General features: G+C 43.5%; 1 protein-coding gene and 1 pseudogene across 2 annotated transcripts in view; one reads left to right on the top strand and one right to left on the bottom strand.

Annotated features, from left to right (window-relative positions):
- Positions 1-124: 124 nt before the first annotated feature.
- The window catches only part of NUP85 (nucleoporin 85), a 29992-nt gene continuing 8948 nt past the window's right edge, over positions 125-21168 (bottom strand). For both annotated transcript variants that reach the window (XM_010950781.3, XM_074343666.1), the window contains 17 exons: positions 19249-19411; positions 16227-16297; positions 15507-15550; positions 14413-14482; positions 13092-13213; positions 10077-10211; positions 9849-9971; positions 9499-9630; positions 9146-9252; positions 4115-4198; positions 3893-3958; positions 3534-3685; positions 2660-2777; positions 2455-2555; positions 1116-1267; positions 651-752; positions 125-301 (listed from right to left, as the gene is read on the bottom strand). In XM_010950781.3, coding sequence (XP_010949083.1) covers positions 200-301; positions 651-752; positions 1116-1267; positions 2455-2555; positions 2660-2777; positions 3534-3685; positions 3893-3958; positions 4115-4198; positions 9146-9252; positions 9499-9630; positions 9849-9971; positions 10077-10211; positions 13092-13213; positions 14413-14482; positions 15507-15550; positions 16227-16297; positions 19249-19411 — 1844 coding nt within the window. In that variant the 3' untranslated portion in view covers positions 125-199. The remainder of the gene's footprint in view (positions 302-650; positions 753-1115; positions 1268-2454; positions 2556-2659; positions 2778-3533; positions 3686-3892; positions 3959-4114; positions 4199-9145; positions 9253-9498; positions 9631-9848; positions 9972-10076; positions 10212-13091; positions 13214-14412; positions 14483-15506; positions 15551-16226; positions 16298-19248; positions 19412-21168) is intronic.
- Positions 4255-4548, top strand: LOC123615583 (DNA-directed RNA polymerases I, II, and III subunit RPABC4 pseudogene; annotated as a pseudogene).

Raw genomic sequence — 21168 nt, 5'->3', positions numbered from 1 at the left:
AGGGCACTACTCACCGTTCATAACTTCTAGGGGTGCCTTTTTCTCTGAGAAGAGAGCTACCTCAGGTTTGTAGTGCAGGTAGATTAAAAACTCCCTAGATGGACTCTTAAGAACTTGCCTTACATTTGCAAAAGAAAACATTTATTCTTTTAAAAATGTATATACATAGCCTTACAAAGATACCATGTTGGAGCTGGCTTCAGGAACCTTCCAGCGAGCCTTCTTTTATAATTGACCGAGCAAGATTTCGTGCAAGAGCAAGTCTCAGCATTTCCACTTTGGTGGTCTCTACGTCGTCATCCTAAAAGCAGAGAGCCAGCATGAGGTACAGCAGGAAGTTTCCCTTCTTCACAGCTCCCAAGGCTAATCCAAAGGTTAAAAAAAAAAAAAGGCATTTAACATGTAGTAGTACTGTCCAGCAAGTTCTTAATTTAAGAGATGGAGCTGCATGCAAAGGACCACTGTGACCGATCAGCAGGAAAGAATGTGAGACCAGAATACTAGAATCACCCCATTTTCTCCTAAAAAGTTGGTGTGTCACAGTTACAGGTTAAGAGATAACTTAAGAGGCACATGAATTTTAAGGAGCCAGTGCTGGCGGGGAGCCTTTCTACATTGTGGAACGAACAAACTGGAAAAGCTAAACTGACCTGGAGTCGCTGGGGATCAGGCTCTCCACACACTGGCTTTCCTGAAGTCAAGTCCTCCAGACACCTCATCAGCTCATATGTTTGCTCTGCTGAAAAAATCACCTAGGAGAGAGATGCTGCTTCACTTAGCTGCTCCCCAGGCAAAACCTGCCCTGGTTTGGGCACAGGGCCAGGCTGAGATACCCTTTCTTGGATCCCTTTTGGAGGAGTGTGCTTTGTATATGCAACCCCGGCAGGGCAGAGCACCCCTGTTCTCACTCTCAGCTCTTCCTGTCAGGGCCCTGGGCTGAATATTGTCAGCAGATAGCGGCCTCGTTTCAAATTAAGTAGTTTTTCTCACAGAGTGGGTGCTGTGGGGGGAACACGCGCACACACAGGCCTACTTAGGAGACAATGGATAGGTACATATCTGCAACAGCGACAGGATGGCAGGCAGAGAAGAAAATCACTGGACTCAACCTGTACCTGTTTCTGTTCCAGAAGGGGCAGGGCATCTGTTAGAAGCGTCATCCAGAAAGACCGTGGGGCAATCTGAGAAGTCATCAATGACAGGAGAAGAGAAGCGGCATCAACGAAACGCTTCTCCCCGTATAACCGGTGGAACTCGCGGTACTTTCCTATAGAGGAAAGAGAGCGCTAGGTCACCTCTGGCCCTAAACAAAAGAAGAGACCCCAGACCAGCCATTCCACGGAGCAGAGAAATTCTTCCAGAGCGGTCTCCAAGCTCACAGATCAGTGGGACCAAAAGGATTCAAACACATGCTTACAAGGGGCTCCAAGAGCCAAACCTGGGAGAATCTAAGCAGCAAAATAAACAAGCATCATGGATTATAACACACTGAATAAAGTAACCCCCATGAGACCATTCCTGATGTAAATGAAAGGATAAACAGGGAAAAAGATGCTTTGTTGGCATCCATACAGTGGAATGCCAACTAAAACACAGGGGGTGGCAGTCAGAAAACCACGAGTAGTTACTGAAACTAGGGGGTCAAAGTTTTATGAAAAAACATTTAAATAATCTCAAAGTCTCTCCACAAATTGTTAAATCAAAGGGAAACTTGGTGCTGCACAGAGGAGACACTTAGTGGAAGCCGCTTTAACCAAGTGATCAAAAGCAAACTCTACCAGTAAGAGGGCAGACAGCACTGAGGAGGACACGTCGCCTCAGTGGAATTCCTGCCCAAATACATAATCTGAATCTGCTCATGAGATCAACCCAAAGTGGGAACATTCTACAAGAGAGCTGAACTGACCCTTAAAATGTCAAGGTTAAGGAAGCACCAGCAAAGGCAGAGGCACTAAAAAGACCTGCAAACTAAATTCGCAAACCTGGACAAAATAAAGGACATCACTGGGACGGCTGATGGAATGAGAATACGCATGTGGATCGGATGAGAGTGCTGTATCAGTGCTGAACCTTCTGATCTTGATAACTGTGGTTATGTAAGAGAATGTTCTTGTTCTTAGGAAATACACGCTCAGGTATTTATGGAGAACAATGTCTCCACTTACTTTCAGATTTTTCCCAAAAAACCTGATTGAGAGAATGAATGAGGCAAAATACAAATAACCAGTAAGTCTAGGTAAAGTGTGTGGGAGTTCCTTATTCCTTACACTACTTCTACAACTTCTAAGTTTGAGATTACTGGAAAATAAAATGTTACCCAAAAATATGCTTTGTAGAGACTGGCACACGGGGTTCTATGTCTTTTGGACTGGAGAAGTCTAGAACAGTCTCTCCAGTCTTCACAACTGTCCACTTGTGCTGAAGGTCCAGGGGACAGAGCCTGGCAAGACTCACCCAGGAAGGTCAGTCGATCACTAAGCATCATGGCTGGCCCCAGGTTGTCAATGAGATCCAAATCAGAAAAGCAGCCTCGCTCACAGTAATCCCTGAGGAATCTGCAAGGCCAAGGCCAGAGATCAGAGCGGCAGTCCCAGGCCCACCTCCTCAGCCTCCCAACTTCCCAGACAGTACCCAGGAAGCGCACACCAGTTGAGCCCACCTGTCTGACACCAGCGTGGCAAAGGCGGCATCTTTAGCTCGAATGCTCCAAGAGAGGGCAGAACCCAGGCGATTGTTGCGAACAGCTTTCATGGCTAAGATCTTACAAATGCTGCGAACTTTGCAGGGAAAAAGAGAAAAGGTGCCATTTTCACCCTACAGATCACTCCATTCCTGAACTTTGCTGGGATAGGAGCAACCTTCCCACCTCCGAGCTTTATAGGGCTTCTCCATGGGCTCCAAATACAGTTGGACCAGTAGAACTAGGAACTTCATGGTTTATAAATTGTCTCTTGGCTCTGTTAACAGTATGACCCACCCTGGCAGGACTGGCTTTCATTTCATGGGTGGCAAAAGATTTGTACTGCTCCCCACAGCTGAGCACCTCTGTTATCTGTCCAGGTGCTGAAAATCCTATCATCCTTTGGGTCTTGATGCCACATGCTTTCAGAGATGGTCATAAGCATGCAATGCCTCTGGGAAGAATAACAACTTAGATTTTTATCACTCAACAGCGAGGGGAGAAGAAAAAGGGCAAACTTCATCATCGTTTCCTCCCTGTGCTCTTCCTGACCCGCCCCTGGTCCAGCTTCCCCAACCAAGCCAGCCTTACCAAGCAACAGCAACCCACTTAGAACAGGTAAACTCATGGCTGCCCCAGCCCTGCCCTCTGGCGAAAGCACGAGAAATGGGTCAGGACCTCATAAAAGGCAATGTGCTCAACTGCTTCTAAGTCTCAGTGGATCCCTAGCTCTCTGTCCCTCCCCAATAACTCCCCTGTGTTTTGGTTTACCTCCTGGCATCCACTGCCCGGATTCTCCCCAGTCTGGCCCTCGTGGCGTGAGCACAGTGTGCTGGGAGGAGAGCCAGCTCACCTTGTTCAGTCATCTGCCGCTGCTCACAAACCCGCAGCACCTTAAGGGCTTTCTGCTCTGTGCTCAGAGGGATCCGCTCAATATGCAGCTCCAAGGAAACTCGGCCCAGCTCAGGGCAGTAATCAAAGTAATCCACTCCCAGCTGCCAGAGGCTGCACAGGTCCGAGGAAGACAGACATGAGGGCCTGCCAAGCCCAGGTGCTGCCCTGGGGCTTGGGAATTGGCACCCAAGATGGCTCCTCCCCCAACCCTTGTAGCCTTCAGGGAACCAGATGGGAGAGAACACAGTCCAATCTCCACCGGCAGCCACAGGCTGAAGAGCACCCTGCTGCCACCCCACACTCTTAGGGCCTTCCTACCTGTGATGAGCGAACAGTCCTGAGGCATATTCCAGCAGGAGGAACTCTCTCATGTTGGATCCAAAGCTGGAATAAAACGTAGCATGAGACCAAGACTCCTGGCCTGCTCTACTCAGGGCCCCCTTCAGCAGCCCGATCTCCATTCTAGGCGTTTGGTTCACTCTGCCCTCCCGGGCCTGGGTGGTGGCGAGAAGAGGGTTGGCATGGCCATGGCATACTTACTAGAGGTTGTGCGACTGGAGCAGTTTGCAGTGATCCAGCAGGTCCGTCAGATGGGCCACGAACCACCAGTTGCTTAGGGCGATGCTTAGGTTCAGACACAAAGGCAAGAAGCAAAATCAGGGTGAGAGGCCACGGCCCACATGAGTGAAGCATAAGCAGGAACCACACACGTTCTTTGCTTAAAAAGGGTGGGAGGGACAGCGACAAGCTGGACTCTGTTTGGAAGCACAGAATGAGAAGTTTCTCTGTGCTAGGTGAGGACTAACAACAGACACCAAGAAGGACATTCAGCCCTCAAAGCAGCCCATGATACATCTCTATAGGGATGTCACACAGAAAATGAAATAAAATCCAGGGATCCAATTAGACATAGAGAATGTGGATACAGAATAATGTATAAGAAAACTAAAAGGCTGATGGTTTTTGATGCTTGATGAAACATGAAATTCAAAGGAGTATCTTTGCACTTGGATTTGCTGTTAATGTTTCTCATTGCTGCAGTTTTGATGAGCATACTTTACGAATACAACTATATACCTATGATGTCACTTTAAAAACAACCTTGTGTTATTAATACTTTATAAAGACATTATTTTTATTCAATTACATGATTTAAAATTTGATTTTATTATATATGTAATCTGACACACAGTGAAGGTTAAAAGTCCTTCCCCAAACCACACTTTTAATAAAAACATAGAATCATCTGTGGCCCTTGTTAAAAATGAAGTTTTCTAGGGCCCTCTAAAGATCTGATTGTAAGTAAGTTCCTAGAAACCACTGCTTTACAGCACCAACTATTCACTAACTCCCCAGCATCACTTTGCATAGAGTATACCAATGTCCTTACTGTCAGTGTGCATACATCACTTTGAGTTGTTTCATAGGCCTTTCTGTATTTGTATATACGGCTTGACTATTTTTTACATCTTGAGAGAGGGAAAAGAAACTTTAATGGTTGTTTTCTCTAAGACAAAAATCAAGCCCAAGTGGAGGGAGCAGACTGTTAACAGCAGGTATACTTTCCTAGGTGAAATCATTCATTAAGGTAAAAACTGCTTTCAAGACATAAAAAGAACAGGGATTGGCTTACAGTGACTTACTGGATAAACGTTTACAACTTCTGCCTTGGTCTTAGGGATATGGACATTATGATACTCCGTCTGCTCCAAAATTCCACCATTAAGGAATATCATGTTGGCCTCCCTAAAATTCATTCCTATTATTAGATATACTCCAACTCTATTACAAGTTATGCACGTGGATCTGACATTCAAAAAACTATGCCAATTTTTTAAAAAAACTTGTAAAAAAATTTTTTTTAAATGTGACATTAAACAAATAAAAAACCAAAAAACACTTGTATTTCTACTACCATCCCTGGATACTAAGTTCTAAAAATTCATTACATGCTATACAAAAGTGCAGTGCTCAAACGTTTAAAGACTTATTCCTTGGTCCAGGGTTGTCTTTAGCCATGACCTTCACAATTTCGTAATTCTGCTGCATTCCTTCTTGACTTTGTCCTTTTTAGACAAAAAAATCCAAATAAATATGATACCTCTTTATGACAGGCCTCTAAACAAACCCTGATTCACTGGATAATACTGTTGCTCTTAACTGTTCTAATTTCATCATAGGTCCTTTGTATATCAATTGTTTAACTAAATACTGTTATTTCACTAAGTAGGTAGCAATTTAATGGAAAAAGTATTACAACTGAACTTGAGACTGCCCTTTGAGTCACTTGTCTCTGTTTCCCTTTCATCTATAAGATGGAAGTAATTTTACCATTTGCCTGCCTGGACTGTTTTAAGAAAAAAGTGAGAAAATAGAAACTTGTCCCCTACTAAACTGCTCACCAGTAACTGTTGACATGCTAAAAAGCACAGCCATGTCCCAAGGGAAAGCACTGAAATTGGTTCAGATCCAGTCCAGCTGCTCAGCGACTGGCCAGTTCACTTCTTTTAACTTCAGCTTCATTGTCAAAGTGGAGGAATTATAACGGTCAGTACAGTGCTTTGAGACTCTGAAGCTATCTTCAGAGACTAAAGTTATGAAAAATTTTAAAATAGATGAAATCAGAAATGACCAGTCTTAAGAATATCATATAAAAGGAGAAAGTGTAAACTGAGAAGACGATGTAAAAAGTTGCCTCCTCAAATATAAAAACACACCCGCCCCCACTCCTCCTAGAATAAGGAGTACATAGAAGAGTAGTCGAGAGGGCTGTATGAGCAGAGGGGAAGGATGAGAAGGAACCTGCCAAAGGAAGACCAGGGGAAGGAGGATTCCTGACATAGAGGAAATAGCCAGTGTCGAGGCTCAGGGGTGGAAAGCGTAAGCTTCTCTTCTTCCCACTTCACAGTGAAGCCCCTATGACTCAAACTTCAAGGTAGGCAGAGGCCAGCTCACTTAAGGTCTTGTGATGAGAAGCCCCTGGGACACAAGCAGGAGAATGGCATGGTTTAAGTCTTACAAGATTATGCGGGCTGTTCTGTGAGAATGGACAACACAGACAGGTGACAGTGGGAAGCCAGTTGGGGGCCACCTGGAATAGTTCAGGCCAAGGGTAATGGTGGCTGGGCCAGGGTGGTAGCTGTGGAGGGAGTGGGAGGCAGCTGGCTGTACGATATTTTCAAGTGGAGCTAACAGGACTGATAGATCTACTGTTAGCACCACTCTGTCACTATTACCACTTTCCACACAGATGACTATTACTAGCCTTAGGTCTGGTCTCCCAGCTACCAGCCTTGCTGTCCTCACTCTTCAGATCACCCTTTCTCAAATACAAATTCCATGGCACTGTCCTGCTGAAAATCCTCAATGGCTCCCCACTTTCATAGTCAAAACTACTGGGAAGAGTATATATGGTCCCTGATAATCTGATTTCTTTCTTATCTTTGTCACCAGTTCAGCCCACCTCTTGTTTAGTCTTTCTGCGGAGATACTTGCAGTCCCTAAGCAGGTAACAGGCCATTTTTCTTTCATGCCTGTGCCTTCTCCCAGGCTTTCTCTCTGCCTTTTCTGGTGTTCTTCACTGAACTTTTCAGAACTCAGCTTTTTTTTTTTTTTTTTTAACTGTTTAGGATATTTATTTTTTTTTTTAACATTTTTCATTGATTTATAATCATTTTACAATGTGTCAAATTCCAGTGTTCAGCACAATTTTTCAGTCATTCATGGACATATACACACTCATTGTCACATTTTTTTCTCTGTGAGTTATCATAACATTTTGTGTATATTTCCCTGTGCTATACAGTGTAATCTTGTTTATCTATTCTACAATTTTGAAATCACAGTCTATCCCTTCCCACCCTCCACCCCCCTGGTAACCACAAGTCTGTATTCTCTGTCTGTGAGTCTATTTCTGTCCTGTATTTACGCTTTGTTTTTGTTTGTTTGTTTTTGTTTGTTTGTTTTTGTTTTTTAGATTCCACATATGAGCGATCTCATATGGTATTTTTCTTTCTCTTTCTGGCTTACTTCACTTAGAATGATTCTCCAGGAGCATCCATGTTGCTGCAAATGGCATTATGTTGTCGGTTTTTATGGCTGAGTAGTATTCCATTGTATAAATATACCACATCTTCTTTATCCAGTCACCTGTTGATGGACATTTAGGCTGTTTCTATGTTTTGGCTATTGTAAATAGTGCTGCTATGAACATTGGGGTGCAGCAGAACTCAGCTTAAGTGTCACCTCCTTAAGAAGTTTTCCCTGACTTTCCAATCAGATATGGTGTCTTCTCTAGAGAAGTCCCAAAACGTCTTGTCTAGGCTGTAAATTTCATACAAGAAAAATCACTGTAATCTCAAAGCCTGATACAGCGTGGAGCATATAACAGATGTGTAATAACCATCGAATAAGTTGAGCGGGGTGGAGTGGGCTGGGTGGGGGAAATGACACCCCAGCTTCCCAGATCAGCTGCTGTTACCTAGACTTCTAGCTGATGGTTACAGCAAAACAGCCAGCAAGGTGGCTACAGAGGACCCCAGAGCTAAGGGAGCCACACCGCACTCCAGTCCCCGTCGGGTGTCTTCCCAAAGGGATACACCAGCCTCCAAGGCTGCAGGGTAGCAACCACTGAGGCGGAGAACTAATGACACAGACAGAGTGCTGAACAAGGCCCCCAGGGTCTCCCTGAGAGGCTGCACGAGGATATAGGACTATGAAAAGAATATCGACACAAAACCCCATTTTTCTTTCTCCAAATCTAACACCATTTTGATGCTCTGGGTTTCTTTTGGCTGAAACAGAAGAGCAGGTAGCAGCAGGGAACCCTTCCCACTGCCCAGATCTACTAAAAAAGATCCAGTCAAAGTCAGTGAATTTCATACTTGAGCAAGGCTACCTGCTGCAGTTCCCAACTTTCTCTTCTCGGAGTCTTTGGTACAATACCCACTTTTCCAGGATGCACAAGAGGGAAGGGTATATTCTTTCTAACTTACTATTCATGAATATTTCCGGAAAGCTTTACTTTGGATTCATTATGTTTCACACTCCCTTTCTTGCCTTGCTGAAGGCTCAGTGCAGTGAGGAGACACCCTTCTGCAGAGAGGAATGATGTAGAATCCCTGCCCTAAACAGACGCAGCCAGGAGCCAGATGGTGTGATAACCTTTGGGTTACTAGAGAGTGAGAATGTCCCTTAAGGTGGTTGCCTGTCCATCAGGTTCCAAGAAACAGGCTAGCTGGCTGTTCATGGGTTTTACATATCGAAGTAATTTCTTGCAACATTATTTTAAGTAATACATCTCTGAAATGGCTACCGTTATAAATACAGTAGCCCTCAGGCCTCAGGAAGGTCCCCAAGCTCATCCAGAAAGAAGCCATTATCTACCTACATGGGGCGGTGGAGGGGCTGTGGAGGGGAGCAACTCTGTGTGAAGAAGGCTAAGACACCAGCAAGAAAGAACAGGACATTCTAGAAAAAAGACAGTGGTGAAGGTGGTACAACATTGTGAATGTACGTAATGCACTGAACACCTAAAAATGGTTAGAACAGTGGTGATGCAGCGAGTCCTACCTGCACTCCTTGATCACTTGGTGGATGTCAAACTCAAAGGCCGCCATCAAGATGTTGTCCAGGGGTTCTGGGCTGCTCTCACCTCCCAGAAACAGGTCAAGGCTGGACTGTGGAAAAGTAGAGACCCATTCAATCCCCGGATGGAAGCAGAGAGTCAAGGGGACAGACAGGGCTGCTGTGTAGGGAACCCTGGAGAAGGATGATGGAGTCCTTCAAAGAGGGCCAAAGGAAAGACCCTTCCTGTTCTCCAAGGAGGTTCAACTCAAGGAGGCCACATGCTGAAAATGACCCAGCAGGGAGCAGAGCCCCCAGAATCCTTCTCCCAGCCCCAACCCCGAAGAGCTCAGACTCACCTGGGCATAAAAGTACAGATCCATGGGTTTTACTGTGGGATGAGAATACAGGAGCCGGGTCACTAGGAAATGATACCAGTTACTCAGAAGCTTCTTCTGCTCCAAGAGGGCAGCTTCGTCTCCCAGCATGATCTGAGGAGAGAGACACTTTCCCTCAGCTCTGAGGACACCTTCTTAACAATGCTCCCGATCTCTACCAGAGCCCCTGATTGGAAAGCTCTCTCCTTCCTGACAGAGCCCATAAACAGCCCTGTCCAAGGAGGACCGAGTTCCTGCCATTGCTGCGGTGGCTGCCACAGCCCCTGGGAGAAACCAACTCGGACCTTGGCCTGGACTTGCTTCCCACTGACCTTGCAGAGAGACTCAAGGTGAGGACTGGAGGCAAATGTGCCATCTTGGAGGTGCCGCTCACATTCCTCATGCCAGTGCTGCCACTTCAGCTCCAGCTCTGTGAGTGTCTGCGTATTACCAGGCTGTGAGAAGAGACGCAGTGAGATGCCATCACCACACAAACCCCTTATGCTCACTGAATGAACCCATCTCCCACGACTCAGAAGAGCAAGGCTGCTCCCACATACACTGAGAACGGGCATTGTCCTCATCAGGTCCCCCAGGATTCGGCACATGCCTGCAGAGGTGGGGCTGGCATCAGCTTCCCTGGAGAGCATCTGTCGAGCCTCGTCCAGCCGGCCCTGCAGCACCAAGACAGTCACCTGGAAGGACACCCAAGGGCGTAAGCATTTACAGGAAGGTAGGAAGCCATTCCCCTCAACTCATACTCTGGCTTCCCAGCCTCAGGGAACCATGATGGTGCCTTCCCTCCAGAGGTAAACTAACTTATCCAGTCTCATGGTTTTAACCCATACCATACTTTTCAAACTGCATGTTGTAATCCATTACAGGTTATGACCAACTTTTAAAAAATAAATGAAATAGAAAACACAAACTATGAGAGTGCCTCAAATAAACTATAGGTTCATAAGTCAGTTCAAAAAAATACACACACTGAATATAAATAGTCAATCCTTTTTATTCATAGATTTCATATCTGTGAATATGCCTACCTGCTGAAATTTATTTGTAACCACAAAGTCAATATCCAAGGTGCTTTCACCATCACTGCGGACGTGTGCAGAGGGGCAAAACATCCGAGCCACCGGATGTGCACACTCCCAGGTGAGGTGAACAAGGCAGCGCTGCACCTTCTCGTATCAGCTCTCACACTAAACGACTGTCTTTTTGCGATCTATTTAGTGCCACATTTTTTGCATTTTTGTGCTTTTTATTGGGCCCCCAAGTATAGTGCTGAAGTGCTGCCCAGTGTTCCTAAGTGCGAAGAAAACTATGATGTGCAATACAGAGAACATACATGTTAGATAAGCTTTATTCAGGCACGCGCTACAGTGCTGTTGGCCATGAATTCAATGTTAATGAATCAACAATATATTTAAACAGAAACATACATAAAACAAGATTATAAACTGATCAGCTGACAAAAATGTTGTGGCCAGAGGCTCAAAGGGATCCTGTAATTGCCCTACCAGGAGCCATGGTTCATGACTGAGAACTCAGGGTTCCAGGCAACTCTGTAGACTGTAACCATCATGAATAATGAGAATCAACACTATAAAATGCAAGTATGTATGTAAAATACACACAGTAAGATTTCTTACTATTAGTCATGCTCAAAAAGGCCAAGGATATATATGCTGTCAAGTCCTCAATTTCTCTCTCTAGCCTGGACTTCCTTCTCTGAATTCTGACGTGTATATGTCCTACTGCCCAGTCAATGGCTCCACCTGGATCTCAAAGGCATTTTGTTTAACATGCCTACAAGGAAACACCCGGTCGCCTCCAACTCACCACCCACATTCTTCTCTTTCCTACACATCTGATCCATTAGCAAGTCCTAGCAACTGTATCTCTAAATGGCATCCAGAATCAAATCACTTCTCATCACCTCCTCTGCTCAGCTCCTACCTTGTCCACGTCACCACTACCTTTGCCTGGTTTAGCATCGTAGCCTCCAGACTGGTCTCCACTCTGCCTTTGCTGTGTTCTCAGCAGTGCAGCCAGAAAAGCCACTGAAAATCTAAGTCACATCACAGTGCTCCTTGCTCAACTCTCCAGCGTCCCCTTCGCCACATCTGACTCAGGGGTAAACAGGAGCTCTAACTGTGAACATCAACTAGTTTATACACATTTACATCCTTTAATTAATTTAATCCTAATAGCCTCAAGGGGTGGGTGTTGTTATTATCCCCACGGTACAGATGAGGAAACTAAAGGCTGGTAAGTGACTCATTTAAGATCTCACAGCTGGTGAGGCAGAGCTGGGATGCTAACCTGGGCAGTTTGGCACCACAGACCCTGTTCTAACCATTCTGCTGCCCTGCCTCTCTAAAAGCTAAAGCCTTCACGGCAGCCCCAGGGGCCCTCTAATCTGGTCCTGTATCTCCCTGCCCTTATCTCTCGAACCCTCCATCTTGCTCACACTGCTCGTGACTCACTGGCCTCCTTGCCGTTCCTCGTTTCACTGCCTCTAGGACAGCACCTGCAAGTCTCAATGTCTGCACAGCTCCCTCCTCACCTCCTTCAGGTCTCTACTCATACCTCACCTGATGAGTGAAGCCTTCCTTGATTCCCCCACTCCAACATTCCCAATTCTCCTCCCTTGCTTTATTTCTCTCCAAGGCACTTCAGTATTTAACATGCTATATATTTTGTTTCTGTATTTATTTCCTATCTCTCTACCCAGGATGTAAGCTCCATAAAGTCAGGAATCTTTGCACACTTAGGTCATGGCTGTTTTTCCACTGCCTTGCAAACAACAGTACTCAATACTCAGTGAATGAATCAGGGACTCAAAATCTGGGCCCAGTAATTTCTGAGTGAAGGCTCTCCTCTTACCTGCACAGACCTCCTAGCCCAGAAGAAACCTCGAAGGCCACAACTCCTTACCTGAATTCCAGATTTTATTTGTTTAAACAACTTTCCATTATTCAAGTCAACCAACAGCCTCCTCCCTGCTCCCTCCCAACTGGGTTACAGGTCAGTCAAGGTGAATGGAAAAGTATTGCTCTCACAGGCATAGCATATCTATACACACACGCTAACTTCCAAACGGATAATCCAAAATGACTTTGGGATCATCACCCTCGTTGTCTGTAATAGCTTTACTGAGCTACAATTTATAAACTACACACATTCACCTATTCAAGTGTATCATTCAGTGAATTTTAGTAAGTTTAGAGTTGTGCATCACCACCATGATCCAGCTTTAGAACATTTCTATCACCTCAAAACCACCCCTCAGACTCATGTACATCAATCCCCGACTCCAGCACGCATCAATCACTTTTGTATTTCCCTTCTCACTGGAAAGTCTACAAAGCATTACTTTTCTTACATCATAACTAGTTCTAAACTCTCCTACGGAGCAGGGAAGAAAAGATCTAAGCACGTGTCCATCATCACAGACTCAGAGCCAAGTTCACACAGGCTCAGCAGGCAACCCTCAGGCCTGCCGGTGAGCATGGGGAAAACAGTAGGAAGTGCAAGACAGCAAGGCCCAGTCTGCAGGAGATTCTTACCAAGTTCCAGAAGCTCTCATGTTTGCTTGGATTCTCACTGCCCAGAACATCTGCTGACAAACTGTCCACCTCACACACGTGCAGCCGGACCCAGTCAAGGAGGTGAAGGAGAAGAGGGCCAGCTGGAAGCAAAAACTCTTGTCACATACCAAAGTCATAGCTTCACCTGCAGTAAATTCCCAAAGTACAGAGTTAGCCCATCTGCCCTACGTTCTATGGAGGAAGTGGTGTATCCCTCTTAAGCAAGCACAACCATGTGCAGTTCTGAATAAAGGGCTGAGCTGGCAAGTGGACTTCCATGGACTACTTCCTCTGTGCCAGGCAGCTCCACCGTTCACTGAGTCCTGGAAAGGGCTGAACATGACACCTAGATCTCACCCCCCACCCCAATTCTTCACAAGTATGCAATACTCAGTGGCTATGTATGTAATGGCCATATGGAGACTGGTACTGACTAGGCACCAGGTACACAAGATAATAAAAAAACATAGTGAGAGCCCTCAAAATCCACTGGAGGCAGCAGGCAGACAAACTACTAATTCTAATTTCAAGCTGCTCAGTGAGCAGGAGTATGACTAAAAAGCTATGCCTGCACAAGACTATTAATACTCATCTGTGGATATCAGTAAACATAAACCATTAAAACATTGCAAAAAAAAAAAAAGCCTGCAGAACCTCCACAGAGAACCCATTCAAGCCAGGATGCTCTAATGACCACAATTTAATTCAAGATCTAGGGAATAATTTGGAGTGGACTGAACTTGGAAGGCTGCACTTGCCCCAAGCACTAGAGAAAGAATTTTCCAAGTGAATTTACCTCTTACTTCCTAATTCCTACTCACACCCCTAAAAGCTTTTTTCCTGTCTTTAATGTTTTAACAACATATTTTAAATGTATTAAATCACACTTCTGGAGGCTAGAAGTCTGCGACTAAGATGTTGGCAGGGTTGGTTCCTTCGGAGGCTAAGGAAGAACTTGCACCATGCCTCGCCCACCCCCTAGCTTCTCATCAAATTTTCTTAAGCTTGACTAGTCCATGATACAAACATTGACTATCCCTTTCACACACTAGTTTAGTATCTGTTGTCTTGGTATTTTGGGGGGTCACCCACCTAACACTAGGTTTTCAGACAGCATTCCAATTCTTTTTGCAGTATCTGACACGACAGCAGGCTTCTATGGGTATCATGTAATGCTTTCTGATGGTTACGTTCATGAGAAACAATGAAAAGAGCATTCTAGGCAACAAAACACTCATCACAACACGGGAGAGGGCAGGGGGACACCTCTGATGTGGTGACAGGATGATTCTGTGCTCACCTGGGGCTACTTCAATAAAAAGAATCTCACAAAGGTTCCAAATGAGTTCCATTGCTGACAAAATGGAGACCTACAGAAGAAACAGGCAAAGTTTTGACTGAAAACATTCCTGAGATTTTTTTCTTAGAGCAAAGGAACAAAGTAAGGCTTGAAACACATGATGATCACTCATTAACAACGTTTACTGACTATTCCCATGGCAGGGTTTCCCACAGGGCAGCCAGTAAGAGCATTTTAGGGAGTGGGACATAGACTAAAATTTATTTTAATGGTTGTGGTTTTAGTTTAATAGAATGCATTTGAATAATATAACTAGCTCATCACCTGATATGGTTTAGGAAGACGCTCAGAGTGAAAAAGGAGAGACGATTTTTAGAAAAATATTTAGTAAATACTCTTAAGAAATACATAGATACAGCAAAAATGGTGAAGTCGGTATTCAAGGGACTGATGTTTAGGAAATAGTCTATTAAAAGGCAAGCCCAATATAAGACCTAAAAATAAATCAGGTCTGAACCCTACCCTTAGCAATATGCAGTCTCCCCCTCCCCAGCCATCCTTCTGTGCACAATCACAAAATACCTTATTCACAAGGGAAAATAAATGCTTTGATGACTTCAGAGATAGTGCACCAGTCCCTATTCACTACCGAGTTTGAACAATATCAAAATTCTACCAAAGAAATAGAATCCTTTAAGCCATCTTCCAGTGCCGACTAAAGTATAATAACCTACAGCTCAGCTAAAAATGCTGGGTTGATGAGTTGAGTACAGTTTATGAGACTAACCAGTGGTTCCAAAATCTCAGCTCACTATCAGGTGACATAGTGTGGTTAGGATTTGTATTTCCCATAAGAACTAAAAACTTATGCAAGTATTTATCAAAAGCACATCCTTGTGTTCCAATGTGCTAGGCCTTGAAAGGGGGCACCAGGAAGTTCAAGGTGGTTCTTACCACCCCAAAGAGCTGCCTGTCTACCTGGAAAGTAGAGACTTCTGCAAAAATAGGGACTGCAGAGCCACCCCAGGTGGGTACTGAGGACGCAGGACATAATGGTGCCAGTACAACAAAGGTGGCCCCCTCCCCCACCTTACCTGGCTGCTGAACTGGCGGCCACTGGCTGGATCTTTAGCAGCAACTAACAAAACAAAACATTTTAAGTGAGCAGTGGAAATTTAATCTCAGTGTTAGAGTTTCATATTTAAGTTCTGTGGCTCATGTCTTCAATGACTGCCAATTTTCACTATAGATTTTTTTTTAAATGCTTCACATCTCTTTGTTGTAGATCAGTGTTTCTCAAACCAAGGCCCTCAAGTCAACACAGCAAATATAGAGACTACCATGTTATACAGACTCTACCCAGCATCCAGGAGTCATATGGCTCTCATGGTTATGGTGACTTTAAATCACCAAGGTCAAAGAACTGGGAAGGCAATTGTCAAAGATCCTTAACTAGGCCCATTAGCCTCAAATCTGTCACTTCAGTTTTGCTGGGGTTTTTTTTTTTTGCCAGGGGTGAGGGGTGGCACGCACTGATGGTGGTTGATTTGTTTATTTATTAAGTGGCGGTGCTAGGGATTGAACTCAGGACCTCGTGGATGCTAAGCACGTGCTTTACTCCTGAGCTATACCCTCCCCCTTGTCATCTCAGTATGTTCTAATCTGAAAAACTCAAGACAATTGCCAAAAAAATTAAGGATTATTTAAGGTGGGAAAGTAAGAGTTTCGAACTGGAATGTCGATCAGTTTTACCCTGTAGTATTCATAGCCAGATAAGTACTTCAGTTACTGTCACATACACACAAAATCCTTACTTGCAACCTGGTGCATTTCCTCCATACATGCTCTTATGACTGATCGGTAGTTTTTACTCACTCGAACCAATCTACAAAAAATGAAATGACACACAAGATGAACTTGGAACAGCTTGCGATGACAGAAAGTAAGGAACATCTTTTGATTGTATTAAGTATCCAAAAAAAGATGAGTTTGCTCAAAGACAGGAGCCAACTTGAAGGAGCTCCTAATGGCCGAAGCTGGAACAACCTAAGCAACAAAATAAATAAAACACAATATAACCCGTGGAATAAAATTAATATCTGTGTGTCCACACTGTTTTTAATAGTTGGAAATGAGATCCACTGATGAACACTAAAATTAATGGTTGAAATTTGAGAAAAAATGGGATTTGCATAGTCTCAAAGTTTCTCCTCCAAATACTTACTTGTTACAAAGGGAAAGATGGTAACTTTGTAGTGAAGAAACCTAGTAGAAACCACATTAACCAAGGGATCAAGGTCAACATCACCAACAAAACATCAACATCATGAACCTCATGACATGATGTACTGAGGACGTATCACACCACTTCCGTGGTGTTCTTGCTAAAAATGCATAACCTGTGTCCAATCATGAGAAAACACCAGACAAACCCAAATTGAGGGACAGTCTCCAAAATAATTGGTCAAAATTTTTCAAAAGTGTCAAGGTCATGAAAGAGACTAGGGAGAGAAAAATAAATGCAACTTCATTTAGTTGCAAAAGAGAAAAAGGACATATTAGTGGAAAAATTGGTGAAAATGAAATAAGGTCTTTGGTTAATCATACTACGTCAGTGTTTAAGTTTCCTGGTTTAAGTAACAGTACTGTGGTTATGTACGACATTAACATTAGAGAAGCTGGCTAAGGGATGCACAGAAACCTATTATTTTTGTGCCTTTTCTGTAACTTTTAAATTAGTTCAAAATACAGTTCTTAAAAACAAAACAAACAAGAAAGCAATGGCTGTTAGTTACCAAGATGCAGATCCTTAGCAAGAAAAAAAATTAGTTCTAGATGAAGAGACCTAAAGGCCACCTACTGCTCCATTTAAAAACGAACAGTAAATACATTCTGCACCTGGCCTACAAGGGCGCCAGCAGGAGGTGAAGCAACCTGCAGGTGTTCTCACCCAGTCCCCACTACTCCATACCCCCTTTAACCAGCCAGATTCAGGGCCAGACAAGTAACTCACCCTGCCAAAAAACAAGGTGATACGCTGGCCCCCATGCACAAAACAGAAGCTACTACTCCACCATTAGTAGGTCATTCACATATTCATTAACTTGTTCATTCAGCAAGCGTTTTAGAGCACCTACTGTATAGATGCAGGAGGAGACCCGGGAACAGAGGGCCCAAATAAATGACAGCGTCCCCACCTTCAGGGAGTTACAGGGCTTTTGACATACTTTTTTCCTAGAATCTGAGTTACCAATATTCTGTACCAGAGCATCTTTACGCTAGTGATCTCTCTCTCCTCTCCCTCTGCCTCTATCTATCTATCTGTCTATCTATCTCACATACACACGCTAACCAGGGTATTCTCCAAAATGATCCATTTGTAAAATGCTTATCAAGGAAGTAAACTACCGTGACAAAATAAGAAATAGAAAACTGGTGTTCATCCCCAGTCCCTGACACGGGGCTCCTAAAACCTTTGTAAATTCCTAAGCGATAAGAGCACTAGCACATCTTTTGTTCCAGCTCTGGGTGGGCTCCTAGATGAGGGCTGGTCAGCAGAGCCAAGCCATAATTAGAAGCCTGAAATTTTCAGCCTCGCCCTTGACTTCTCTAGAGAGGAGAGGGGGCTGGAACAGAGATAATAACTGATCATGCCTATGTGAGGAAGAGTCTACTAGTATGGGGTTTGGAGAGCTTCCAGGTGGGTGAACACATCCACGTACCAGGATAGGGACAAACCCCAGCTCCACAGGGACAAAAGCTCCTGCACTTGGACCCTCTAGACCATGCCCCATGTACATCTTCATCTGGCTCTTCATCTGTGTCCTTCCTCACATCCTTCAACAAACTGGTAAATGTGCTTCCCTGAGTTCTGGGAGCCACTCTAGCAAATTAATCGAAACTGAGGTGGTCATGGGAAACTTTGATTTGTAGCCAAGTTGGGAAGAAGTTGTGGGTAACCTGGGACCCACTATTTGTGACTGGCATCTGATGTGGGGGGCAGTTTCATGGGACTCAGCCCTTAACCTGTAAAATCTGATGCTATCTCCAGGTAGGCAGTGTCAGAATTGAGTTAAATTTCTACAACACCCAGCTGGTGTCAGAGAATTGATTGGTGGGGGAAAACCCTCATACATCTGGTGTCAGCAGTGTTCTGAGTGTGGCAGTAGTGTGAGAGTAAAGGAGAAACAAAGGAGAAGGAAAAAAATGTTGTTGTTGTTTTTTCAATACAAATACCAATACTGCCCATTCCCTAACCATATATGGATGGACACAAGAAAAACCTAACACAGGGGTTCTCAAACTCTGTGCTTAAGACTCACCTAGGGATTTTAGGATCCACTCCCAGAAATTTTGGGGATCTGAAGTGGGGCCCAGAAATCTGCTATGAACAAGTACCTGACATTGATGCAGCTGATTCATGACCACACTTGGTACAATTCTAGTCTATAAACAGTACACATTTTCTGGTCTCTTCCCCAAAAAATGCCTTGAGAATAATTCTTTAACAACAGAACACCCAACAGTGGGACCTCATTCAATGACTCTCAGGTGCTTATTTGGCCTAAATTTTCTTCTTTAGAGGGTAAATGAAGCAGGAATAGAAACAAAGAAAGCTTATTAAGCAGCCAGGAAGTCAATTAACAGCCATTTGCACATTCTCTGGGAGACACTTCAGTCCCTGACCACTCACACGGCCCAATACAGAGGCCAGAGTAGAACCAGGGGGTCTCTTGTCCAGGAGATCCATCCACCATGCAAAAGGACAAAGATGCACTTCATTTGGCTTTTGACAATTTAGTTGTGGGTTTCAGCACCTATCAGTAGCCTACTTACTGAGCTTTTCTGGATTTTCCAGTCAATTCTTCTTCAATTCTCTGGAGGCCCACAAAGATTCCATGGGATTCATTGAAGAGTTTTCTCAGGATTTGAGAGTAAACATCTACATCCTTCCTGACGATATAGATTAAGGGGCAACCTGGCACCACCTCTGATTTTTCTGAAACAAAAAAATTTAACATCACCATCATCCTTATAAAAGAACCACTCTACAATTTTTAATTGAGTATCTAACTACAAAAGCTTCAGCTTCTTTGCTACTGATACCATTTATTAAAAATTATGAGTTATTTATCCAAACATGATTTTTTTTTCTTTTAATAGACTATTTTTTTAGAGCAGTTTCAGGTTTACAGCAGAATTGAGCAGAAAATAGAGTTCCCACATAGCCCTCCCCACCTACACATATATACTCCCCTACCCTCAACATCCCTCATCAGTGTGGCATATTTGGTACAATCAATGAACCAACATGGACACATTATTATCAACCAAAGTCCATAGTTTACATTAGGGTTCACTCTTGATGTTGTACATTTTCTGGGCTTTGACAAATGCATAATGACATGTAGCCACCAATATAGTATCATATAGAATAATTTCATTGCCCTAAAAAATCCCTTGTGTTCCATCTATTCATCTCTCCCCTCCCTCCCTCTCCCCAAACCCCTGGAAATCACGATCTTATTGTTTCTGTAGCTGTGCTCTTTCCAGAAATGTCATTTGGTTGGAATCGTACAGTTTGAAGCCTTTTCAGACTGGCTTCTTTCATTTAGTATTATGTCTTTTAAGTTTCTTCCATGTCTTTCATGGCTTGATAGCTCTTTTTTTTTTTGCTGCACGTATTTTTTAATGTACAGATATGTACTGTTCATTGTTTCTAAGAACATTTAGAGCTTTAGCTTTTTAAACTTACATAGTTATCAAAGGAATAAAGCCAACCACAAAATAAAAATTAATTCAAAAATATACATACACCTTGCTATTAACAGCAACATTATTTATAATTGCCAAGACATGGACGCATCCCAAGTGCAAATCAACAGTTGAACAGATAATGAAGATGCAGCATACATATATGGAATGGAATACAACTCACCCATAAGAAGGATATTTTGCCATTTGTGGCCCTTCATTCACTTTTTTTTTCCCTTCAAAAACCATAATTTTATAATCGGCATAAACATTTCCATTACATCAAAAGCAACAAAATACTTAGAAATAAACTTAATCAAGGAGGTTACCTATACTCTGAGAAAGCCGAAATGACACACAGAAATGGAAAGACATCTCATGCTCTTGGATTGGAAGAATCAACACTATCAAAATGGCCACACTACCCAAAGCAATCCACAGATTCACTGCAACCCCCATCAAAATATTCACAACATTCCTCACAGAACTACAACAAACAATTCCAAAATTTATAAGGAACCACAAAAGACCCCAAACAGCCAAAGCAATTTTTTGTAGGTCTTTTTTTTTCCCCCTCTTTCTTCTTTTTGTTCTCTTTTCTTATGGTTTGATGACTAGAGAAGGCCCTTTAACATTTGTTGTAAAGCTGGTTTGGTGGTGCTGAAATCTTTTCGCTTTTGTTTACCTGTGAAGCTTTTGATTTCTCCCTCAAATCTGAAAGAGAGCCTTGCTGGGTAGAGTATTCTTGGTTGTAAGTTTCCCCCTTTCATCACTTTAAATATATCGTACCACTCCCTTCTGGCCTGCAGAGTTTCTGCTGAAAAATCAGCTGATAGCCTTATGGGAGCTCCCTTGTATGTTATTTGTTGCTTTTCTCTCACTAATTTTAATATTTTCTCCTTATCCTTAACTTTTGTCAATTTGATGACTATGTGCCTTGGTATGTTCCTCTTTCGGTTGATCCTGTGTGGTACTCTCTACGCTTCCAGGACTTGGGTGATT

This window comes from Camelus bactrianus, chromosome 16, assembly GCF_048773025.1.
Source record: "Camelus bactrianus isolate YW-2024 breed Bactrian camel chromosome 16, ASM4877302v1, whole genome shotgun sequence".
Lineage (NCBI taxonomy): Eukaryota > Metazoa > Chordata > Mammalia > Artiodactyla > Camelidae > Camelus > Camelus bactrianus.
This window is presented reverse-complemented; position numbering and strand designations above follow the sequence as displayed.